Source organism: Clupea harengus, chromosome 11 (assembly GCF_900700415.2).
Source record: "Clupea harengus chromosome 11, Ch_v2.0.2, whole genome shotgun sequence".
Lineage (NCBI taxonomy): Eukaryota > Metazoa > Chordata > Actinopteri > Clupeiformes > Clupeidae > Clupea > Clupea harengus.
In genome coordinates this window covers 6,457,168-6,484,667 of record NC_045162.1, presented here as the reverse complement: position 1 = coordinate 6,484,667, position 27,500 = coordinate 6,457,168, and the positions used below count along the sequence as shown (strand labels likewise).

General features: G+C 42.3%; 1 protein-coding gene across 1 annotated transcript in view; it reads left to right on the top strand.

Moving 5' to 3' along the window:
- The window catches only part of syngap1b (synaptic Ras GTPase activating protein 1b), a 94,390-nt gene that overhangs the window by 27,980 nt on the left and 38,910 nt on the right, over positions 1-27,500 (top strand). Inside the window, exon 3 of the mRNA XM_042709042.1 lies at positions 2,901-3,006. Within this exon, the coding sequence (XP_042564976.1) occupies positions 2,901-3,006 (106 nt within the window). The remainder of the gene's footprint in view (positions 1-2,900; positions 3,007-27,500) is intronic.

Sequence of the window (27,500 nt, the reverse complement as noted above, 5' to 3'; positions counted from 1 at the left end):
GTATGGCAGTCATAGCACATCACTCATGTGTAGTGATGCTTTGATTTCAGCCCTTGTTGTGTCTAAGCCAGTGATGTTTCCCCTGTTTGGTTCTCCTTGTGGATCAGCCCTTGTGGTTGCCCTGTCCTTTGTTCTGTTGTTGTTCGTGTTTGGATTCACGCATTTACCACTGCACCTCTTGGCACCCCGGTCCTGAGTCATGGCTGCACCTGTCCGTTTGCCTTCCTTCTAAGTAAAGTCTCCTCTTTTGTTATATTTCCTCGTGTCTCTTTTGTTATACTTCCTCGTGTTTCTTTGTTATACTTCCTCGTGTCTCTTTTGTTATACTTCCTCGTGTTTTGTCGTGCGCTTGGGTCCAGCCCTCTGCAGCAGTCCTGACCATGTCCATGTTTTTGTTTGCTCAGATTGTATTGTGTGATATCATTCTCTCATCTCACTCTCTTCTTTTATTCTCTATCTTTTCCACTCTCTCTCTCTCTCTCGCTCCCTTGTTCCCTCTCTTTTGCACTTTGATATTTAATATATTCCATTTCAATTTAGCGTTCTATTTTGGTGGTTTGAAATAGGACATCATTGACATGTCCAGTCCGGTAGAGATTCTCATTTAGAATATGCCAACATCCAAGTCCAGAATGTGTGGTCCCATGGGGAAGAAAAATCACATTACTTTGATTGCACTCAAGGGCTAGGCTAACATCTAGGCTAGGCTAGTTTTCTCATCCCAGCCTCAAATAATCTCAAACTCTTCCCAGCATTCAGGAATTTCACTGCCACACAAACCCAGCGCTCCTATCATGCTCTCATTTCCCATGCACGTGTCCGCTGTAGGCTTTGAGTAGAGCTAAAATGTATGAACGCCAAACTGTTTAGAGTTATTAATTCATGTGTGAAGGGAGTTGGGGGGGTGGCGGGGCGGGTCTTGTAAAAGTACGGGAGTGTTATAAAAAATGAATGTGCGTCGCCGTGACACTTTGTTGTGGATAATCGCTCAAATGAGAAGGCCAGTGAGTCAATACAGGAACAGGGGCTGAGCCCATCGTCCTGCGACTCGGGAAGGATTTATAGCTCACAATGCAGTTTTTATTGAGGATCTCTCTGCGTGTGTGTGTGCGCGTGAGTGTGTGTGTGTGCGTGCGTGTGTGCGTGCGTGCGTATGTGAGTGCGCGTGAGTGTGTGTGTGCGTGTGAGTGTGTGTGTGTGCGTGCGTGCGTGTGTGCGTGCGTGCGTGCGTGCGTGTGTGAGTGCGCGTGAGTGTGTGCGTGCGTGTGAGTGTGTGTGTGGAGGTTTCAATGCAGAGTGGTAGTTTTTAGTAATTTAGTGAAGCTCTGTCGGTACATCAAAATGGTGACGCCCCCAGCTGGCATATTATCAGTTCGTATATCTGATCATATTCTCATGACAAATTAACCACCCAGTTCATGAAATAGCAAATCAAATCTCTCAAGCAGATCCTGCAAACAAGCTATAACAGCTACTCCTCCCCACACACACACAGATGCAGACACACACACACACACACACACACACACACACACACACACACTAACACACACTAACACACACACACAAGCCTCTGTTCTCCCTCTCAGTATTGCGCTGCTACACTGGCACAGCAGAACTCATCCCTCACGAGGACGAGAGGGAGGCGGTGCGGTCGGCGATATGAGATCATATCCTCGGCTTTCCCCGTTTAGCAGCCTCGCAGCGGGTGATTTAGTGAGCGTCGCCAACGTGTGACTCGCGGGTCCCCTGCGGGTGTGAGTGTGTGTGTGTGTGTGTGTGTGTGTGTGTGTGTGTGTGTGTGTGTGTGTGTGTGTGTGTGTGTGTACGGGCTCTGTCGGGGAGTGACACTGACAGGGAGTGCTCTGTCGGGACCCAGCGTTTGACCCGCCGCCACCCCATACATTTATCACCTGGGCCCGCAGGTAATAAGCTATTCCCCAACACAACACACACGCACACACACAGACTCCCACACACACACATTCTCACACCCAGGAGAGCACCGTTGCCATCTTCCATCTGATATTGCCCCAGAAAACAGAGCCTACGCAGTCTGTGTGTGTCAGTGCAGAGACGTTCGTTTTTCTTTTTCTTTTCTTTTTTCTTCTTCTTCTTTTCCGTCTTGTTCTTCTGGCCCTCACTGTTATTAAAGGTCACTGAGTTATGAGAGATCGCCCATTTCTGGACAGGCTGGACAGGGCCGTTGTTTTGTCCTCCTTCAGAGACAATGCCCTGAATATGTGTGTGTGTGTGTGTGTGTGTGTGTGTGTGTGTGTGGCTGGTGTTATGTACAAAGTGACTGCAGGATGCTTTTATCCATCTCATTTTTCCTTCTCTTTTTTCATTTTCATCCATTCCATGATTTTCTTTTTTTTGTCTCTCTGAATGTCGCTGGAAGAGTATAAAGGCGGCTTCAGTGTATCCAGTCATGCATGCACTAGACACTCACTGCTTCTTTCTAAATGATGGCTGAACAAAATGATGAAAAAAATACGTTTGTTTTATTTGGACTCGGTGTATTCAGATTCATGTCTACATTCCCCAGTGGAGCACGGTTGTATCTCCTGGAGCAGATCTTCTCAACTGCACCTCATGTCTGTGGAGGGTTTCCATCAATACCAGTTCACTCCCCTGGCTTCTAGCGTACTGTGTTGTATTGGTCATATGCCTTTGTGAAGCCTTCGGAGGATTGACCCTCTCCTTTTTCCCTTTATCTCTCTCTCTTTCCCTCTCTCTTTCTCTCTCTCTTTCCCTCGCTGCCTCATGCTCTGTCTTTCTTCTTACTTGGTGTCTCTATCTGTCTATCTGACTATCTCTCGACCTTCTCTCTCTGTATATCTCTCTGTCTATCTGTCTATCTCTCTCTCTCTCTCCATCTTCCCTCTCTCTCTCTGCAGGTACACCCGTTGCTGATGCGTGAGCGGCGCTCAGAGTCTCACAGGAACAAGCTGCTGCGCAGAACAGTCAGCGTTCCTGTTGAGGGGAGGCACCATCCAGAGATGGGTGAGTCTGCTCCTGCTGCACACACACACACACACACACACACACACACACGGAAGCATGCACGCACATACACACACACACACACACATGCACACAACACACAACACACACACACACACACACGCACACACACACACATATACATGCACACAACACATACACTGACACACCACCCACAACACACACACACACACAAACATATACATGCACACAACACTTATACTGACACCTCACACAACACACACACACACACGCACACACACACACATATACATGCACACAACACATACACTGACACAACACACACAACACACACACACACACACACACACACACACACACACACACAAACATGCACATACATGGACACAACACACACACACACACACACAAACAAACATACAAACACACCGACACACTTTCACGCCACCCAGGATTTGTACGAGCTGTTCAGTGTTCTTGGTCCAAGTGAACACAGAACCAGCTGTTCTCATTGGCTAAATCCCCTGGTTGCATATGTAGCACACCCTCATCATCAGGACACAAAGCGGTTTGAACCCTAACATTTTGACCAAAAAAGAATGATTGACGATCCCATGACACAGCACCACACACGCTCTATACGCTCCATGGTATAGACTGACATATATCTGCTCAGAACCATATGAGCCCCCTTAGGGTCCTAATATTGATTAGCAATCAATCCCCTCCGAGGATTGGCTCAATTAGCTGATTAACAGTGACAGGGCCTTGCTGTGCTAACACCAGATTCGCTGATGTATGGATGCCTTCTGTGGGGACCACGGCAACACACTGACCCACTTTGTTGTGGTTCAGACCCGAGTTGTAACCGTTCAGTCTCTGCCTGTGGGCCAACTCTTCCATTTAAACCGTTTATTTTTTTCATGTATAATGAAGGTTCCACAGTTGAGACATAAAGAGAAAATGGAGTAATGTGCATTATAGATGCACTCCCACTGAAGTGCTGCCGGACAATATCTGCAAATTTATCATGAGGAAGAGGTCTTGCAGATCCTTCTGATGAAATGTGTGTTCACAATCGTCCACTCTTAATCCCAAGGAGTGTGTTTGAAAACTCTTAGCCTGACTGGGATTCTCCCACTTGGAATACTGTGGTTGAAGAAAGATACTAAGGAACTTTGGGCAGCCATGTTGAATTCTCCTTTCCAAGAGGGTGCCATGGGTGGAAGTTGGTGACAAAAGAATTCCGATGGAAATCCAATGTACATCTGTATACACACACCGAACATATATGCCCTACTGATCTGATCCTGTATATATGATGTGGATTTCCCTCTTCCTCATTTTAGTTTTGACACATACACACATATGCACACACACACACACAAACAAACAAACAAAAACAAACACATACCACATAAACATCGTTTTACTGTATTGAATGCACTGGTATTCCTGTTGAGTACAAGACCCATCTGAGATAGATTGAAAAAGCAATCAACATGCAATTAAAGCATTAATCTTGATATGAATACAAGCAATTTGCCATAAAACATTTACGCAAATGCATTTAGTCATAAATGTTTTATGACTCTTACTGGGCTGAGACCTCACACAACTCCACTTCGGAGATGTTTCTTAGAGGTGATACACTGAACGATGGCAATAGTAGAAATATAACTGTCTGTGTCTTGAGAATAATCTGGAACATCATAGATATTTACAGGGCATGTGTAAATCCCTTATGTATATAACACCATATATATTTACAGGGCATGTGTAAATCCCTTATGTATATAACACCATATATATTTACAGGGCATGTGTAAATCCCTTATGCATATAACACCATAGATATTTACAGGGCATGTGTAAATCCCTTATGTATATAACACCATATATATTTTCAGGGCATGTGTAAATCCCTTATGCATATAACACCATAGATATTTACAGGGCATGTGTAAATCCCTTATGTATATAACACCATATATATTTACAGGGCATGTGTAAATCCCTTATGCATATAACACCATATATATTTACAGGGCATGTGTAAATCCCTTATCTTATGTATATACACAAGTAATAACAGTAATGATTAGTTGTTGTACGATATACACTGTGAAATAGTGTATATTTCAGTGCCATAGCTCAGTTGCCAAGACAATTTGCCAAAGTTTGAGCTTTCAGTATGTAAGCTTTATGCTTGACAAAATGCAAGAAAATAGTTCCTAACACTATGAAGGGCACAAGCAATGTAAATGAAGTTTGATCATATTCTGCCTGTCCTTTAAGACATAATTTAGAGCACCTGAGCATACATATAACAGTAAGCATTAGGAGAAATGTGCATGTCTTAAACTGATCAAATTCAATTAAATGCACAAATTAAAAGAATCCAGATCGATCGCCCTAGCATCTGTTCTGATGCTCTGCTATTTCAGAGGCAAATCCCTTCTGCGGTTGGTCCAGCACCAGTGCCGCTGAATCCCCTCTATACCGCTAAGTGCCTACAGTCATATGTAATTCCACATTGGCAGTATAATATAAAATTGTAACTTGTTCAGATTGTCCACGTGATTGTATCAAACTGTCACGCTGCAGTCTACCCCTCACAAACCCCCCAATCCTGTAGGGACAAACTAATCGTTTTAATATTTAATTTGTCGGAGAGGCATTTCGTATTCCTCACAGTATGAGAGCTGGTGTAAAAGGCTGCTCTATTTTCTTAGTCTTCCATTGACTTGAAGTAAGTGATCCAGGGCCTACATAACATCTTAAATTATTGAATTTGATCAGGGCACTACTTTTAAGCCTTTTTTACGTAAAGCACCCAGCTACAGTAGGTCTACCACACAGATCTCTCCTGTCACAAGTGTGTGTTGGCTCACACACATGGAAAAGTGTTTGACTTTCAGTGATACTTTGGCTCCAAAAGTAAATAACACACTTTTTCTTGAACACTACTTCTTATTGTGAATCTCAAAAACAATTGCACAGATGCATTTACAACACTAACCATTAGACCACCACTGTCTGTTCTTCCACTGTCACTTAATAATCCACCTTGCGATGTGGGAGAGTGCTTGTCTCAGAGGAGTCTCTTTCACTCTTTCAGACAGAAATGCAAATGCATAAGTGTATGAGCCCCCGCTCTCTTCTCTTAAAAGATAAGGCCGATACGCTGAGTCATCACGATGACTTGGCGTGGAAGCGCAGGTTGAATACAGATTGAGGTCTTCGGCAGTCGCCTAGCGCTTCCCATAGATGTGGACGGAGGCGCTACATTTCCATTAGCTCTGTTCAGAAGCCCATGTCCGAGTAACGAGAGCTTGAACCGCTTCGAGAGGGCTGCCTAGTTCTACATTCACAGTACCCTTCAGAAACATTGTCAAAGGCACCCACAAAATTATCAATCAGGCAAGAATGCCAATTAATTCAATTTTTTTTGCCTCTCAAATTTATAATGCGTTTATTTATTGGCATAATCATAAAATGGTGCGTTTGATTAATTTATGTATGCGATTAGCCTTTTGTGAATTTTCATTTGACTTCATGCTTGATGGAATTGCGCGGGAATTAATTACCTGCTTTCTGGAGAGGGGAGAATGCACGTGGCGAAAGAGCGGAGACAAACCCACCGCCGTCTCCTAGTCATTACAGATATGAATTATATTTACTGCCACTTTAATAAGGCCCATTTGTTATGCTTTTGTTTTGCCATCAGCATCGAGGGGACATGATTGTCTTCTGCGGCAGAATTGAATTAAAATTTCCATGAACTACCTCCCCGCCAGTTTTCTTCAGAGTTCGGTGACACTGCAGTGAAAATGTAAGACCTGCTAGAATAGTGTATGCCGTTAAGGCAGCACATGGTATGAATAATGAATAGTGGAGCGGATTGACTGGCATGTGTCGGGCGCCGTTCTCTTGCCTCCCTCTTCTCTTGTGTGTCGGGGGGGCCGTTCTCTTCCCTACTGCAGCCTTTGTGTGGTATGCTAGTCAGGTCGGCCACAGATCTGTCTTATGGTACTAGACTCCAGAGATAGCTAGATAGCTCCCTCCTCTACTCTCTGTGAAAACAAATAGAGGTTGTCCATACACACACACACACACACACACACACACACACACACACACACACACACACACACACACACACACACCACAGAGTCCTTGTCTGGGCTGGTAGACTGCCTTATTGTGGCGGCTATGTGAGGGCTGAAGAAATGGAACTTGTGTGTCACTACAATTTTGTCTCAGTCTCTTTGGTACATTCCTCAGATCAGAAACACAAACCTTTCAACCTCCACATCAGCTAGTCACTTGTGCACATCACAACAGCAAATTTCTCTCTTTTCAACATTTTGCACATTTATGCAAAAGGGGACATACAATCCTCTGCTGTTTAGTGTCTATTCATTGAGTAAGTCATCAGAGGGCTAATGGGCTAAACAAGATGTCTTTATGTGTCAACCAGAATGCTTCATCCGTTTCAGTGACATGGTATTTTTCGGAATGTTTGCTAAATTACTCGTCATTCAAACCTTGATTGTTTACATGTGATTGGAGAGGATTTATTCAATGTGTTCAAAGGCGAGTGTAAAACCTCATAGGCCCCCCACGCCAGAGTGGATATGCCAGGTCAGCATGAGGGAAACTCCAGTATCCGTGTGACACTATCAGACAAACGGTGTGCTTAGTCATATTTTTTCACCATTGAGCTTCACAGAACACAGACTCTTACCTTTCGTAAAGTCATGCACGGGGATCTCATTCATGAGAATGGCAGGGGGTTCATGAGAGGCAGCATGCCAAATTACGTACCGTAGCAAAGGTTCTTTTCTGAATGAAAAGTGAAATGTCTATGAGTCATGATTAGACCACATTACCTGGTTCTCAAAGAATTTATGTGGCATGCAAGACTGTCCCATTGTTTCTTAACCCAAACATTTACGGGAGTGAAAGATATACAGTAAACAATCGGTTTGAAATAAGGAATACACTGCCAGGATATCATTTTATATTATAATTTTATTAGTATTTTGACTGTCTTGGTTACAAACCATGAAAAAGGACTTGCATTTTTGTTGGACTGATATATTAATGTAATTGATGTAATTATTTACTTTTTACAGGCTTTTGTATCCATTGTGTGTAAAAAATGTGAAGTATTAAAGCACACACTCAAGTATTAAGTAAAACTAGAAAATGTTAAGGATGATTCGAGAAATGTACCAAAGTGACTATAAACTAAAAACAAATCACCTCCTGTTTCCTCCTCCTTTCTCTGGGAGGTGAAATTGAGCTTCAGCAGAGGCACGGCAAACTCCCTGATCCCCAGGCATCCTTGGGAAGTCGTGTTTCTGGATCATTGTTTCTCCCATCGCTGCTGAAAGCCTCAGAGGGCCTCTGTGGCTCAGCGAAGGACGCACCCGGCAGCTCAGCACTGTGACAAATCCCACTGTGGCGCGTGTAATCACTGGTGTTGGAGAGGGCACCATTAGAGAGAGGGAGAAAGAAAGAAAGAGAGAGGGAGGGAGAGAGAGAGAGAGAGAGAGAGAGAGAGGGAGGGAAAGAGAGAGAGAGAGAGGGAGGGAGAGAGAGAGAGGGAGGGAGGGAGAGAGAGGGATAGAGAGAGAGAGTGGGCTTACCTATCCCCTTATTTCCACATAATGATGTGCATTAATGACTGTCACACATGTTTGTTTCGATCCAACTGTTACATAATGATGAATACCAATCAGCTTTTTCAAAGACAGACCTGTCACAGAAAAAAAGCCCCTGATTCTTGGTTTGTGTTTGCTCTGTTGAGGGAGAACCTTGGGAGAAGAAATATGACAGGTTTTCTTCTCTGAAAAGATGACCACTGTGAGATGCCGATTGCTACTCCTTTCCGGTCTGAACAATGTTGCCCGGCGATGAATCCGTGACTTCTCACGAACGTTTTGAAGAAAACAGCTGTTATTGCATCACAATGGATGGCATGCGTGTTCCGAAAAGGAATCCCACAATGCTTTGCTGACCTTGAGCTGGACGGTTCTCAGCTTCAATGTGTCAGTGCCCTTGGGATGTCAGTTGAAAGGGTAAAGCAAATAGATAGATAACTGACAGTTGTTGGTCACCTCGTGTTTTTTTTTTTCCCCCGAAGTAGAACGTCTTTGCTCGAGGTAATGAAAAATTGATGGGTCCTAAAACAAACAGATTGAGTCCTATTTTTGTCCATCATGACGCATTGTCATCTGCTGGCAGCAGCCTCTATTCAAATAGATTTTCTTTGGAAAAGAAAAAAAAAACATTATCTACACTCAAGGATGTCAACTCTTGTTGGTGTAATTGAATGTTGGAGCATTTATCGGAGGTGATTCTTCTCCATCTCAGTTAGCGAGAGCATTGGAAATGCCATTGCCTATGCCCATGCTGTGTAGGCATGAATGGGGACTGTTTGATCATCTCCACTGACAGCTAGGGCTGAATCTCACACAAGCACGTGTCTAAGCAACTAATCCACTCCAATGCACCTGGGAATACTGAGGTATACTGCAACGCAATGTTTAAACATTTCCAAACCAAATCTCGTCTTAAAATCGATAGCACTGTATATCATGTCGTATACGACAGCTCGTCCATAGCACAACCCAGGTTTTCTATTATGGTAAAGGACACATTTGGAAGGACAGCACTTTTTTGTTCCCTGAGAATACCTATAGATTCTGCTTCGATAGCCCAGCCCTGCATGCACTGAATTACACCCAGAACCAGTATAACTCTTATCACAGGGGCCATGCCAAGCAATATCAGCTAGCTCTTTATAGAAGTATCTCCCATCGATTTCATTCCCCAGTTTGCCACTTTGGAGCGCAGTGAGCGGCTCCCCAGATTGGATATTTGCACAGAGCCAGCACCTCAGCTCCAGCGGTGCGTAGCTATGGAGAGGGAGAGGAAGTGTTGTCAGGCTGCGTAACGCTCAGCGGCGCTCGGCTTTCACTCGCTGTTCGGTGTCTGGCAAACGGGGGCTCGCTGTGTGAGCTGTGGAGGAAGCGTGAGAAAAAAAATGTCCTCGTTGTCGCAAGATGCTGAGAAAAGGGGGCTGAGAAATCGGCTGTTATAGATTTCATCTGAGGTGGTCAAATGAAATGCATGTGTGTGTTTGGGTGTGTGTGGTGTCTGTTTGTGTGAGAGCTATTTTACACATTCAGCACAGGTATGTGTATCTGTGTGTGGGTGTATAGAGGTATGCAACCGTATTCTGTGTGAGTGTATGTGTATTTAAAAAAGACATAAGTATGACAAAAAGCTAGTGCTGTCAGTTTAACGCGTTATTAACGGCGTTAACGCAAACCCATTTTAACGCCGTTAATTTTTTTATCGCGAGATTAACGCGATTTTATTTTCACTCTGTGCTGGTGTGCGTGATCACTGTCTGTGTTGGTCTTTGTGCTTATTTGTGTTTGTGTTTACAGTTTGCATGTTTCAGTACCAATTATGTGTTACTGTATAAGGCAGGTGTATGCATGCACGAGTGCAGTGATGTGTGTTTGTGTGTGTGTGTGTGTGCATGCGTGTGTGTTGACACATGCAGACGCATGCCAGCGCCAGACCCGCCGTTTACGCCGCAACCCTTGGCACGCTGCCGAGCCAGGTGGCTCTGTGCACGCTTCAAATGCGTCCTCATTTCCATCGCATCTCTCACTCCAGCTTAACTCTAACTGACTGCCCAGCTTCTGCCTTTTACTCTCCCTCTCTCTGTTCCCCAGTGTCCCCTTAATTCAGTTTTAATATCTAAATATAAGTAAACTAATTATTATACTAATTATATATCGACATTAAACACTGTCATCTTGTCCTGATTTGACATTAGCAGCATACGAGTTTCGATGGAGCTGTTTCTACTCCTTTTGAATGTTGTGCTTCAGAGCATTAAATCTATTTCCGTGTGCTAACCATGACCTCATCCCTTTGTATCCCTTCTTATTTCCCCACCCTTTCCTCGGTGTCCAGCATGTCTCTATCGCCGCATCTCTCATTACAGTCCGCTAATCCTGTGTCCTGCTGGGCCCTTGTAATAACCTAGAGAAAAGGAGCGGCTCTGTTGTGAAAAAGTGCTGCCGTGTTGTGATCTCCCTGTAAGCTTATTAAACCTGCGCAGCCAAACCTGCGTGGATTACTTCCGCCCTCCGAACACAATGCATCTCTCTCCAAACTGTGCGAGAGGCTAACTCGGGTCCCACGATGCATCTCTCTCCGAACTGTGCGAGAGGCTAACTCAGTTTCTACAAGGCATCTCTCTCTCCGAAACTGTGCGAGAGGCTAACTCGGGGTCTCACGATGCCTTCAGTGCGTATGTCCCGAAAACATGCGCTTGAATATCAGCCGAACTGTGATGCCACAGCAACCCAATCAAAATGCCCCCAAAAACCTCTTCCACAGAGTAGGGCAGGGAGTGGTGGATTTCAGATTTCGGTAATTAAACCAGCTAGGAGTCAGAGGTAATGATGTGGGTCTCTCCACGAGATGAGGAGGGTCAGTGAACAGGTCTGCCGCGGGGCTTTTGGCATGCCGTCAAGAATTCATTTTGGTAATTTTTGGGGCAGAACATTCGCTCCCCGAAGTGATGTGATGCCATTCAAGGTCATGTATTTAAAGCCCAGCAGATCTAGGCTCTTGGAGAGGCTGAAGGCTGTTGTGAAGGACCAGAGGCTCTTTGGCTAATGTAGCTCTTGAGATATAAATACATGGCGAAGTGCACCACAATCCGATATGACATACTTGACAGTGATGGCCGAGAGGTCCGTCAATGTCTGAACATGTCAATTCTGTTTTTTTTATTTAGATCTAGTATATATTCTAAGTCTGGATCAATATTTTTGTCATTGATGATCGTGTTCTTGGAGAATCTGCTCGGGCACAGAGACAAACCACCATGTACAATATTCCATAAACGCAAACCACACCTTCAGGAGAGGAGCTTATTTATGAAACCGGTGTACAGTGGTGGCCGAGGAGCGTGAGGTTCTGAGTTGTTATAGTCTTATAGTCTCGGCATGTTAGACTCCAATGTTTGAAACTCTCGTTCTCCTATGGAGAAGATACTGTAAGAGAGGTGAGTAAAGACAGGTACAAATTTGATATGGATAGTGGATATTTGGCAGGTGGGGGATATCAGAAATGCTCTGGAACCTTAGTTTGAGAAAAAAAACTTGATCACAGTCTCCAGGGACAAGATGTGTTTGGCACTTTTTGATGAGAGCAAAATGTCTGAAAACAACTCAAATCTCTGTACATTTTTTAATTGGATTGTGGTGAGGACGACACAACAAGAACGGCTACCTTCCTTATACTTACCATCAAAATTGCCAAAAAAAATCACTTACTTACTCATTGCTGCTGTTTACTGTTTGAATCTGTACCACTGCGTTGAGTGACGCCTTCAGAGTGTGTTGGAGTTGCTTGGAATGTCAACCGGACAACCAACATTTGGAACATGTTTAGAATTTTAGAATTTCACGTTCAACATTTGAGAATTTCACGTCATATATAGTAATGTAACATGTGTCTGGCTGTATAAGACAAGCCATATAGTGTCTAATGTATGGCTCTAGATGCTTCAGCCCTACAGTTGTTAACTTACTTGAAATAGGACTTTGAAAACTACCCGATGTGGCAAGTGACCTGTTTAGATTTGTATTGTTTGTGATGGGTGACTTATTTAATCTATTGCCCTGACTGATGGGCTTATGTGAAACTGTGTTTGTTTTCATCATGTCCTCACAAAGTGTTGTTACGTAACATTTAATTGAACTGTTTTTGTTTCATATTCATGAATAGGGAGAGGTAGAGGGGGAGAGAGAGAGAGAGAGAGAGAGAGAGAGAAATGCATGCTTTTAGTTGGGAAGGGATGAGAATACCGATGCTGCTAGCCAATGAGTAATAGAAAAAGTACAGAAATTGAAAGGCGGAATAAGTACAGGAAAAGCAGAGGTAATACACAGGGTTGCTTTGCTGACTTCAGGTTCTCATCTCGCTTGGTAACCATGGAAATAATTATAGAGTGGATCCAGACTCTGGGTAAGGCAAGGAGAAATAGAGAGATAGACACTAGAGGGGGTGAATTTAGAAAAGCAGTTGAAAAGACTTTTAAAGCAACTGTATTTTCTAAAATAGATTAGCAAAAGAATGAAAGACCATTTGACTTGACTTTGCATGTGCTGAGCTGTGTGGTGGACAGGAAGTTGTTATTGCTGAACCACTACCACTGAACAACTTGTTTCATTCACAAATGATAAGGCACTTTTTAATTGATCTTTTAAGTACACAAAGGCATTGTTCAGACTGCCAGCCCAAATTTTTTGGCATATCCGGATTTGATCCAGATTAATTTTTAAAAGTCTGTACAGCAAAAAAAAAAAATTGCAGATCGGATCCAAACCACATTTGGAGGTGGTTTGAAATGTGATTCCAATCGGATTTCAGTCCAGGCGATTTCAAAGTGTCTTTTGTGTCACTCACAATGCGACACACAATGACGACATCAAATCTAGAGTGACGGGAGAGCTGGAATTCATGCTGCAGAGCACCAAGGACTACATTGATTGAAAATAAAAGCGCCAAAGAACTTACAATGATTGATTCATTGCTTTGAGGAGTGTCGACATGACAACATGGACAACAACAGTCCATGGACAGATGCTGAAATACATTGTTTGCTGGCACTTTGGGGGAAGCTGGAACCGTACCATAGTTACTGACGACGCCTATGTCGTTACTGCAGCAATCCATGTAGATAGGTTGGCGATCTGACACACAAATCAGATCTGGTGAAGACAGATCTGATTTGAGAAACAAATCTGATTTGCCTGCAGTCTGAACATAGCAAAGATATGTCCTTACCTTGTCAATGATGATGTTATTATGTAATAGCATAATAGTTTCATGACTTCTCAAAGACCAATTGAGTTCATGATTGATTGAATACAGTTACACTAAATACATTTTTTTTTTTTTTTTTAGATTTATTTTGGGCTTTTAAATGCCTTTATTTGGACAGGACAGTGAAGTGTTATGACAGGAAGCGAGGTGGAGAGGACCGGGAAACGACAGCAGGCCAGACTCGAACCTGCGTCCCCGCGGGCAATGAAGCCCGTAAATTGGGGGGCTTATCAGCTTGCGCCACAGTGCCCCCCCCTAAATTACATTTTGAATTACATTACAGTAAATTGAAATTTGTGTTAATTGCACTAAACACACTTATCTCTCTTTTAAAAACACAATGTTTTTCATTCAATTAGAAAATCACAACAAAAACTAGAGATGAATTTCTGCAAGAAAATGCGAAAGTGATTGGGACGCAGCAGCAATCGGACATTTCATACCGTAACCTATGCGATGATGTGGATACCAACGCTTCTCTCCACGAAAGAAAGGTTTGACTCTCCTACCACCTGTTGGATGAGCAATAATTATCATCTAACAAGGTGCAGGGCAGCGATTCTCTAACACCAGTGTCCCACTGATATTCTGGCATAGATCGGCATTCTCTACACACTCTGCTATTAACCTATTAATCAGAATCCAAATGAGTTGATGGTCTCCATTCATTGTGTGCAATACACCTTACAGAGATCTAGGAAGAACTCGACCACTTTTTTCCTCTGACAAGGCACCTGCTGTCTTTGCCTTCTCTCCACAGCAAGAGATGGCATCAACTTTGCATGTGTGTGCTAAAAGCCATGCGTTTTCAAAAATTGGACGTATCAATATTTTGTGTTTGGAATATGTTCACAAGGACGACGTTTTAGTATGTAACACATACCCATAGACGCCCAAATAATTTGAGACTCCAGCATGACCCTTATAAACATTAATGCAACGCCCTGGATGACCCATTCATTCATTGTTAAAGCAGTGACCGGTGGCGATTCCAAAATGTAGAAAGTGTGCAATGTTGGTGAGAACACATTGTCAATATATTCATTTATCCTTTGTTTTCTTCAGCATATTAGTGCTAATTTATCTTTAAACACAGACGTCGCTCACATGGAGATGATTATGATAAACCTGCAGGCCGCAAAGCAAGAGAATTTCAAGTTCATCCATATGCACTTCTTCCATGAAGAGGTTTACCTGGAAGATGTACGTGCTAATCCTGTGTCCTGTGCTAATCCTGTGTCTCGACCCAAATGAGGGTAATTGTGGGCGAGGACGTTAAGCGCATTCATGTGATGCTACACTGATTTGATCTCTTTCAGATTTATGAAGAGATGGGTGTATGTTGTGTTTGATAACTCAGAAAACCTCAAATCGTGGTATTGTGAATTCACATGGTTCTACGGCAAGTTGCACACAAAGACTGATACATTTGACCCCTAATGTTTAAAAACTCATGACTTTTAGCTATACATGCTATACATGCAAGCCTAGATTATTTACCATGTGCATACAGAATTTAGCCTGAGTGGTGTAAGTACGGTCGAGAACCTACATTTTTGGTATGTGAAATGGTAGCCCAAAATACCACATGTATGTAGACTACTGCAGTGTAAGTATGTACAGGTACCATTATGAACTTCAGGAGAGCAAAGGGGGATGGTTTTAAGCCCAGTTTTGAATTTGCAATGCTCTTCATTACATGTTTCCTTGTAATAATATTGCTGTCATTTTCATCCTTCTACAGACTACATACATGCGCACACATAGATTGTATCTATTTAACAAAATAAATAGATAGCCCTCAAGCCTTCATAGAATAAATAATGATTTAACTAATATCAGCTGTGCTATTGAGACACAAAGGATGAAAATGGTTATGGTTTTTAGTGGAAGAAAAAGAACAACAACAAAAGCATCATATATAATGCAACAAAATGCTTAAAACAGCATTGCATATCAGAGTAAAATTAAGAATAATATTAACTATAATAATATAAAATTGTAGGACACAAGAAATACATTAGAATGATAGATGAGTTTTAAATAGGTGAGGCTTTAAATGCTTTGTGATACTCTTTCAATATAGGCTACTATGGCTGTCACTTGATCGGACAGTGCTAGGTATGTCATTCCACCACCAAAGTACCACAAATGATGAGTCTTGATTACCATCTCTTGCTGTGGAGAGAAGGCAAAGATAACAGAAATTCTCCAGAGGAGCTAAGTGGTTTGAGTTCTTCCTAGATCTAAAAAAAAGGTGTATTGCATGAAACGAATGGAGACCATTAACTCATTTTGAACATTGACCGAATCATATTTTAATAGCAGAGTGTGTATTGTTTAGATTAGATTAGATTAGATTCAACTTTATTGTCATTGCACAGAGTACAAGTACTGAACAACGAAATGCAGTTAGCATCTAACCAGAAGTGCAAAATCAGAAGAGTGCAGAGTATGTGCAAAGTGGTACCGGTAATATAAAAATAGATAAATAGAATATATACAGTATGGTATAAGATATAAGTGATATGAACAGTAAGCAGCAATAATGGTGATTAGTGCAGATGTGATATAGATATATGTAAAGTGCAGGTGAAGTATAGGTGAAATGAGCGCCTGAATGTCAGTGTATCAGTGGTGTTAGTGAATCACTGCCCTGTGCCTTAGATGATATTTATTGCTTTATCCAACAGGTGATAAGAGTGTCAAACCTTTCTTTCATAGGGCAGATGTTAGCATCCATCCACGTAATTGCATAGGGTATGGTATGCACCCGCTGACTGCTACTGTGGTGCAATCACATTCACATTTCCTTGCGGAAATGCATCTGTAGTCTAGTTTTAAGTTTGTTGGATAAAACCGATGCCCTACGATGTCCTATAAAACAAAGCCATTAAGGGGTCGTGATGATGATATCAATGACAACGCCTGTGATGCTGACAACGATGACAAAAAGGAAGTGGGAGATTATGAGGATTAACTGGTGACATTCAGTCGGCCTAGTCGGCCCCTTGACAAGGGCCCATTACGAGCCAGAGCAGCCTCCTTGGGCCAGCTGTGTCTCAAATTAGTCCCTCACAGCCACGGTGTCAGTGGTAGTAATTTTCATTTTAGTGACAATGTTGTGCACCCTGTGTGTCTCTGTGTGTGTGTGTGTGTGTGTGTGTGTGTGTGTGTGTGTGTGTGTGTGTGTGTGTGTGTGTGTGTGTGTGTGTGTGTGTGTGTGTGTGTGTGTGTGTGTGTGTGTGTGTGGGACACAGGGTATCATTTGGAGCATATGCTCTGGTCTAGCTCTGTCAGCCTTCCGCACTGGCAGTGGTGCTGTGGGTTGGGCCAAGGCTTACAGTTGTCATAGAAACATCGCTGCAAAGCTGATTGGTCACCTCTTAAGTGCATCTTTGCCAAGAGATCTCCTCACTAGATTAAACTGTCAGCTAATGTGTGTAAAGATGTCATGAAGCTCATCAGCGAAGGGGCTTATTAACATAAACGCTCCCTTAGAATATTTATGCAGAGTGGGTAAATAAGTGAGCTTTGTGAGCTGGTGTTATTGTTGCTGGCAGCCCAAGTCGAGGATTTGGCTGCTGGTCATTCAAGCGGTTCAAAGCGTGCAAGCTCCCTGGTGCAGTCATGGTTACGCGTATCCCTCCCACGCACACGCCTGCATCTGTGAACCCCTCTCCTCGTGATGCTTGGAAACCAACTCTACCCAGAGGTTGTGTGTGAGTGTGTGGTGTGTGTGTGTGTGTGTGTGTGTGTGTGTGTGTGTAAAACAGGAGAGGACGAAAGGGAGAGTGTCTGTATATGTGCAAGAGAGCGGGGGAGAGGGAGGGAGAGAGAAAGAGAGAGAGCGTAACTTCAGTTAAGTGAGTGAGAGAACAAGACATAAAGAGATACTGAGTGCAAGTGTGTGGCAGAAAGAGAGAGTAAAAGAAAGGGTGTGTGGCTAAGTGCCTGTGTATGTGTGTATAAGAGAGGGAGGGAGAGGGAAAGAGAGAGAGAGAGAGAGATGGGAGTCTACGTGAAAGGAAGGGGGAGGGATGTAGAGCGAGAGTGAAAGTTCACCCCAGGCTTCACATAAAGTACTTTCAATCACTCTCCATCTCATCACTTCCCCCACCCACCTCCCCTTGTCTGCATCGCTGTCCCTCTCTCTCGAGTCCTCGATCACAGCGAGAGCGCAAGAGGTATCAGCAAGAAGGGACGGGGTGTAGCGTGTGGATGCATCCATACACACCTGAACGACACATGCTGGAGAATGTGAGAGATAGCATTGTAAACGGACCCAAAATATTCAGGACCGCTCTAAAGAAGACGTTTATCTGGCAAGCAGTGAGATACGTGGTATACGTCATCATTTCATGCTTGAAGTTAACTTCTAACGTTGCTATCGGCGTGACGCCTGAGGTGACGAGTTGAGATGGTGATTACCGTGAGGTTCAGGGCATCAGCATTGATTCCTTCATCCTCTGCAAGAATAGCCGAGGCAGCTTTACCGCCGTGGGAACAGCCGTCGTACGGTCGAGGACTGCTGACTTGGGGATTTTTCTGATTTTCGGATTAAACTATCGTTGTACTTTTTTATTCAATAGAGACTCGCACTCCATGTTGGAGCTGTAATTGGCATATAGCCTCGCAAACCGAGATCGCTGTGCAGGAGCGTGCGCGAGCACATATGCACACACTCACACTCGCGCGCACACACACGGACACATACAGTATACACACACATATAAGTTAAATATGTTATGATGTGTATAAGAAAACCGAATACCATAAATGCTAACATAGCTATAGGAAATATTTGTGATATGCCCAAAACGTATCTTCAAGGATAACATACAGTCCGGGGAAAAAAGAGAAAATAAATATTTTCTCCGGCAAAGATTTAAAAAAAAAAAAAAAAAACTCGAACATTTAAAGACTATTAACAACTAAAACATGAGAGAGTCTCGTCTGAGAGGATCTTCTGCAGGTTACCGAGGAAACGGCAGCGGTATTGAGAGTCAACCTGAGGACTGTGAGAGAGTCGGGGGCAAAAGAGGCGGGGAGTGGGAACAGGGAGAGGCCGGGAGTACAGAGCCTTCCGCTGGGCTACCTGCCGCGGAGCATCCGCAGCTGCCTGTGCTGGAAAGCCGGGCTGAAGGATGGTGGCAGAATGAACTACACATTCATGAGGAATTATAACATTCTCTTCTTTTTCGGATGTCTTGCTTACGATTTTTGTAACGGGGGATTATTCTGATTTGATGATCAACTAAATCCTGTGAATAATAGTGACATTTTGTCAAGAAGCTCCTCTTTGTCATATTATGTATATCTTATAAAAAATAGTATACTCAAATGTATATCTTATTCATACCTTAAAATATTTACTGAGCACATTAATTTTGGTTGCACATTAGAGTACATAATGCAATGAGTAAATGCTTTTTCAGCTATTACAATTTATTTATTTATAGGAAGATATCAGTTATCATTTATTCAGTAGCTAGTTGAAAAAAAGAGCCTCAGTGGCCTCTTCAATAAGCACAGGGTTACCTGGAATCAGACTTTTATTAATCACATTATCTTAAAAAAGTCTGCCACACGTAGATCTGTAATTATTTGTCAGTGCACTGGACTGGGTATGACCATGCACTTCTATTAAATGACATAAATCCATCCAAAGACAGATGCCCAGTCACGGGGATCCGTACACGTCAGATATAGATATAGGGACATAGACAGAATAGTGCCTATTGATATGAAGCCATTTTTATTACTTTGCATATAGACAGCAAACAAAACAAGAGGACTTCTTGGACATCTCTTCCTTACATGTGCACTCTAAGAGAACTGGATTTTTGAGGAAAAGCAAAACGGAAAAGGAGTTTATCACAAGGATACTTGGATATTACAGCAACTCTATTTCTGCCACCTGGAGGTAGGGACCTATACACTGCTTAATGTTTTGCCCATTTGTTTTGACATGAGGAGGATTGCTCTTTCCTATCATAAGTATAAAAAAGAGCACATTTAATTCCAATTTAAAAAAAAGAAGATTTTGCTGGATCCCTGGGTTAGATTTTGCAGTGTGTGCATGTGTGCGCAATGGATGTGTGGATGCTCGAGCAGATGAGCGTGTACATGCATGAGAGCCTTGCAGAGGCTTAGAGTGAGTGGGAGAGATATGATATAAGCTTGGTTATGATGAACATCCTCAGGGTAGTCGGTGAGAAAGCGTTCCTTATGTTCTCATGGTCTGACTGGGAGAAGTTGAGAAAAAAGAAAATCCTGTTTTGCAGTTGTGGGTTCTCAGTCCTCACTGATTGCTTCTCCCATCCAATGGAAAACCTCCACCCTTCACGCCCACCGGGGCATCCTCGGATTGGCTGGAAACTTTACTCTGTTGAGCGTATTCCCAGGGTTATGTTATGTAACAGCAGGTCTAGCAGTGATCGTAACTGTAGCATAGTCCGCAACTGTCTGCAGGTCGATTTTGCTCTAGTTTGAATTCAAGTTCTAGAATTGATATCATCTATTACGATTTAATCTGTTGTCTTTTATGTATTTAACAGCAAAAAGGGAGTGATCATAAAAATAAGGTTTACAGTTAATGGTTAGTAGGCTAACCCTTTTATCACCTTAACTTACCTAACCTAACTAAACCTTACCCTTGAAGTGGTGTTTAAATGTATTGAAACAGAATTTCTTTTTATATGGTGTTATTTAACCAGTGAATTCCAGTGTTAATTTGTGTTTCACATTGTCTGCATCTTGCTGGCTGAAATACCACAATGACGACAGTCTTACTAAATGGCATTCCTACCGACTCTTTGAACAAGCAGCACAATGGTAAAATCTCCTTGATGCATTAATCTGGACATTCGGCACAGCCAGGATGTATATAATCAGGGAGCACTTCCCTGTCAGCATGGGAACGTCTCATTCACTCGCAATGGTTTCAACAAGAGGGCGTAGCGTACAAACATAACGACAGCTACACCTACGGGAACACACATTATGAGTGATTTAATTAAGTTTGATTGCTTTCTTAAATGTCTTTGATGGGCTGTGTGTTAAGTGGTAGAGGGTAACGACATGCACTCTGCACCATCGCGGGTTTTACACAGCTTGCGACCCATCTTCGCTTTAAGAGGGCTTTATGGCATAATAATGCCCCTGAATAGAATCAATCATGTTTTAGAACGGACTGGCATGTCACTTTGCCTTTTAGTATTTAGTTTAACCATTCACTTAATGCTGTGTCAAGCATTGATGCCACTGATGATGTCATCACTTCATCAGCACTAAATACCTCACTCCATTTGGTTACGGACATAGATTTTGGCTGTGATGGCATGCATGGTGTCCTTTTTAACACAGTCCAAAATCATTTTGTCTTCCATAATAATTGATATTGCATATGTCTCATAAAAGCTCAAAGTTGAGGAAGTAGGAATTGTATTACAATTTATTTTACTGTGCAGTTTTGTTTCACATGAAAAAGGGAAGACTGAAATACTTTCCTAGAGATAAATATCGTTCCTTACTATGCCAAAGTCCAGCAAAACCTACAGGCCCCTAGGGTTAGGCACTTATACCTTTACAAATAAAATTACATGTACACACTACTATGAAAAAACAATGACTTGTTCCTTCACGGCCTTATGTACTGAGAAAAGTAACATTTGTATTTGTTACATATGTATTTAAAAAAAAAAAGACTAAACATCACTAGACCCTTTGACTGCCTTGGCATGTTGGTTTTCCGGTAGACATACATGACTTTTCAATCTGCTTTGGATCGGCTCAATACTCAATCCAGTGGTGCTCATTTTAAATGACTGTTAAAATGTGTGGGGATCATTGTACACAGACTCTATGTGCATTCCCAAACGTGATTAATTAATGACGCAATTCACAAAATCGCCTACATTTCCTGTCAGGTGACATGTGAGTGCTGGACGAGCAGTGGGGACCACTAGGGGACCACTAAACGCGCTGTTGAATAACCTTTTAGCAGGTTGGCAAAGGAGACAGTACAGCAACCTAAAGCCTAATTTATAATTATTTATAATTTATAATAACACAGACGCACAAGCTGCATTCAGGATTGTGAAGCACATACTTAGTTTAAAATTAAAAAATGTAAAAAATGTATTATAGTGCCAAAACAGTAAAATTGTCTCAAGGTGCTTTGTTTGATTGGTAATGTAATGAGAACTTACAACTGATTCACCAAACAGTGTGCGCTCCTATTGGTGAATTCCCTGTCATTTTCCTAAAGCTGTTACTTCATGTAAGGACTATGGAGCCTCCTACGCAATGCTAGATTCGATTGTCAGAATGCAAAAAAAAACACCTGGATTTTGCTGTTTTGTTCAGTCAGAGGAGACTCTTTTGGTAAATGCTTCTAGAGTCTAGTCAAAGATAGAAACTCAGAACAGTCTTTTGAAACAGATCCAGTCACTATGAGTGGACTAGGGGTCTGACATGACACAAATGACATGGTCTAACAAGTCACCTCACGAATATGATGTTCTCAACCAATCTGAGCAGTCTGTTTGCCTTCAATCATGTGTCATAGGCAAGGCAGTGCATTTGGAGGAGGAGTGGTTCTGGATAATGAATAGGGGAGGTTATATTTGTCTACCTTCACGCTAGCTAAGCTTTGACCCACTACTCTGAGCTAGCATTCCTTTAGGCAAGCTGACCCATACTTAGCCCTCAAAAACATCTTTCTAATCAGTCTGAAGTTCTTTCCTTAACACACTTAACACACTTCTCACCTACACACATCTCCACCTACACTATTGCTTAGGTTTACCATCAGTTTAGCTTTCACAAACATTGTATCTCCCAGCGCCTGTATCCAGTAAACAGAGACCACTGACCTGAATGTAATTCCTACGCCATTGAATCCACCAATTATAGATAGAGCGCTCTTCACTCATCTACATTGAGTGATGCGTGTACTTAAAAATAACACAAACAATCTCGTAGGGCCATTTGAGATGCATGTTTGTATAATGCAATGCTATAGGTCAGAGGGACACAAGGGCTAAACTTGAGGTGTACTTAAAAACAATCTGAAATAGCCCTTTATAACAGAAGCCAATGCAAGTTACTTCAATATGACATACAGTAGCAATTAGGTGCATTACTAGCAGTGGAACAACCTTCAATGATCACAGACGCTTCATTCATTCAGTTTTTTTAAATCTTTATTATATTCGCTAGTAGCTGGATCAGCTCATAGTGCTCATAGTGGACACTTAGCTAACGGCAACATGGGGCCAAATGGAAACAGTTATTAAGTTAAACTAACTGAACTGATGTGCCATTAGACTAATACTTAGATATTATCACACATGATGATGGAAGATGAGTTATCAAACTGAATGCCCTCGCACCTCTGTGAGAATAGCAAGGCTTACCTTCTAAAATAAGAGAATAGCTAGATTTACCTTCTAAAATAAGAGAATAGCTAGATGTACCTTCTAAAATAAGAGAATAGTTAGATTTACCTTCTAAAATAAGAGAATAGCTAGATTTACCTTCTAAAATAAGAGAATAGCTAGGCTTACCTTCTAAAATAAGAGAATAGCTAGATTTACCTTCTAAAATAAGAGAATAGCTATATTTACCTTCTAAAATAAGAGAATAGTTAGATTTACCTTCTAAAATAAGAGAAAAGCTAGGCTTACCTTCTAAAATAAGAGAATAGCTAGATTTACCTTCTAAAATAAGATGCAGTGTTGCCCATTTACTTTGGTATTCCACATAAAAAGATACCTCCTACTGGCATCACTGGCATGAGGTGAAGTAGATAATGAATTCCCATGTGAGTGAACTCTTCTTTCTAATGGAGCACTTATGGACTAGGACGGTAATGTTAGCCACATAACGTCACCTAATCTTATCGTATCTAAACCATATCAAATAACACTTCACAGACACATTGAATGTTTGAAAAAAAAAAAAACTAAAACTCTATCTAATTTTAATTCAATCACTTATCAGTAAAAAAAAGCAGTCAGTCTAACAGTGTGTTTCCAACCCTCCACTTACAACTGTGCTGTCTAGACATGAGAGCCCAGCCCCTGTGCTCCTGTCCTATCCCACAGTGAACCAGATTAGATTAATGACACCTGTGGGGTCTCTGCTACATTCTGCTAAAAAGGTAACTCATCTCTACACGACACATTTGCATTTCTGAGGATCCGATCATTTTTGGCACATTACATTTGGCACATTACTTGTACCTCTCTGACCTCAAGCTGATGGGTGGGGCTCTTCTGAAGGTCTCTTCCTGTTTAAAGGGAGTTCTTCTTGGCCCCAGTGGCCTGTGTGCTGGCTCGAAGGGGGCTCAGGCTCTGGGCTCTGTAAAGCACCTTGAGACAATGCCAGTTGATAATGGCGCTGTACAAGTCAATCAAATTGAAAATTGAATTGAATCTTACAAGAGGCAGAGCACAGGTCATTCTTCATACAGATCCAACAAAATGCCGGTGTGTTCTATGCTTTGCCACTGTGAGCTATCCTTATGCTACATTTAGACTCAGCAATATAGAAATATTGACATCACATAGAAATTAAACTTCCTCCTGATAGTGTGCAGGACATAAGCAAAGTAAATGTCATGGAGGGATTTCCATCTTTGTTGAAACCTTGTGGAAATTTTAGTTGCTGATACGAAAGGATCTATTTTCTTGTAAGATATCAGAATATGAAGTTCGCTATGTATTCTGTTTACAAACAAACTACTCAATTTGTTATTGTAGTGGAAAAAGGAGTCGGAGCACTTACACATGACTCGCTTTAAGTAGACTGCACGTCATAGGTGGAAAAGCCATTTTAAACTCTGTGTTCAATTTTGAATTGCTTGTTAACATCTATTGCGTAACAATAAACATATATGTAGAACGACTGATTTCGTATACTAAGACACAAAATAGCCTGTTAACACATGGTTGTGTTTCAAGAGCTAGGCTCCCATGCTGTTCAGTGCTGCTCAAGCCTAACACTTCCTGTGGGGTTAATGTTGAGTTATTATCACATGCACTCTCAATTTAAAGTTCACAATCTCCCCTCAGTTGACTGATATTTAAAATGGTAGTGGTAAAACCTTAAATATCGGCCTATGTCAGGGGAGAGGCGTGTTTTCCCCCCAAGTACTGTGCATGAGAAGCGTCAGTTCATGATTTGACTTACAAAGTATCTTTCTATTGTTGAATTGTGAGCTTGGGTCCAATTTTTACAACATGCAGAAAATTATGACATGCTTGGATTTTGGTTCCTGATACTTTTTATGTATCCCCAAGGCAGGTTGCAAAGACCATAAATTCCTGTGTTTATTTTCAATTATTCAGGCCACTAATAAACTGATTTACAGTACTACAGAAATTCATGGATGAAATAACAGTTGCATTTCAAATGCGTATTACTTCTACCTACAGAATACAAAAATGCTCAAGGCACTGTTTAGGAATCCACCTCTCCGTCTTTCTTTCTGTCTCTCTGTCTCTCTCTTCGTCTGTCTCTCTTGCTCTCTGTCGTTCTCAATATCTCTGTAGCTCTCTCTCCCTCTTTCTTTCGCTCTCTCTCCCTCCCTCTCTTCCTCTTTCTCTCTCTTTCTTTCTCTCTCTCCCTGACTCTCTCCCTCTTTCTCTCTCGCTCTCTCTCTCTGTCTTTCTCTCTGTTGCTCTCTCTCATTCTCTTGCTGTTCCTCTCTCCCTGCCTTTCCTCTCTCTGAGGGACTAAGCTGGAAGCTCTAGCCACCCACACACTCCAGCTCTCAGCTTCACATCAGATTTACATTTAGAATGAAGAGGTGCAGGCATTTACACACACACACACACACACACACACACACACACACACACACACACACACACACACACACACACACACACACACACACACAGACACAGACACATTCACACACACACAGAGAGAGAGAGAGAAAGAGAGAGCATGTACACACATACTCCCACCCACTCGCACCCACACAGCTACACATGCGAGCACACATGCGAGCGCCGTCTCCCGCACTCCCCTTCTCTCTCTGTGTGTCTCTCCTTTTCTTCCCCTGCATCCTCCTCTCTCTGCCTCCGTTTCTTTCTCACACACATGCACATGACCTGACATCCACGCATGTATGCACATGCACACGCACACACACACAGAGAAAGAGAAAGAGAGAGAGAGATACACAATTTTACTTGGATTTATGCAGTCAGCATGTCAGTTATTAAGCTATTCCTTGACACTTCTGGTTTGCATTTGAAAAGCAGTACACTATACTGTATAGGACAGCTGTGGCTATGATTCCATATATGCCTTCATGGTGTTTTATGTGTCTGTGTGAGTCCAACGCAAAGTAAAAGGAAACGTTGCCATGGAAACTAAATTAAGAGCCCGGATTTGGATCAAAAAGGACAGAGTGAAAAAATGAAATGAACTTCTTGAGCTCATCCTGTGGAGGCTATTGTTTGACGTAGTTAAGAGAGCATTTAACAGTGTCTGTAGTAGGGCCATAGTCCACCACAGCAGGAACTAAGGCCTGTTAGAGGGCAGTATTAAAAATGGCTATTACGACATTTCTCTCTCTCTCTAATTCTCTCTTTCTCTATTTCTCTCTCTCTCTCTCTCTTTCTCTATTTCTCTTTCTCTCTGTACTCCCCCTCACTTCCACTCTACCCGTCCTGCCTATGGTGGCGTCATGGTGGCTCTGGTGTTGCGGTTGACTTCATGGCTCACAGTAAACCAAACGCAGCAGAAGATGTTACACAGAACAGTAGCATACCGGCTCAACCAAAATACAAAGAGTGCAACAGAGTGCTCCTCATTTTTTTTTTTATAGCTCCGGAGAGTGTGACAGAAATGGCAGAGAATGTTGAAGGACCCCCCTCCCCAGACTGCCATTAAAAGGCAATGCCACCTCAAACCCGAGAGGGGTTTATTTCTAACCTTTCTGTGCTGGCTGTTGACACAAGGCTATTTGCTGGTGTTTTTGTGCATTTTTCCTCTATGCACACATTCTTGAAGGCTAGGGCTGAGGTGGTGAATGTGAACTCACAGCAAAGTTCAATTTAAGAACAACAGTGACTCCATCAACAGTTATTCCGTGTGCAATAATGGTCACAGTTTTCTGCTTTAACCTTCTGTTCAAATAAGTCCTGGTGAGTCCTTTAGGTGATGTTGTGTGATGTGTGTGCGTGTAGTGGTTGGGGGAGGGGTATTTTGCTTCTTTTTTCCGCTAGTTCTGTGTTTCAGATAAATCTCAATAATCCCCTGGCAGAGCCCTCGTTCCTGTTTTTAAAGAAGTTAGTGCTCTAGATGTCGATCCACGTAAAGTACTTAAAAACTATTTTGCAAAGATGCCTGGATTTTATATCTACGATGGCACTGGATTGCAAAACACTGTATATATCTGATAAAGCATCTGCTCACATTCAAATCAATAAAAAGCACTTTGTCAAATCTGTGCGGAAGTTGCCTCTGCAGGAGACGGTTAGCGGTTGCGTCTTAGTTCGAGAATACTGGTATGCTATTTGACCAATGTGGGACTTGCGTAAATTGTGTCGTAAAGA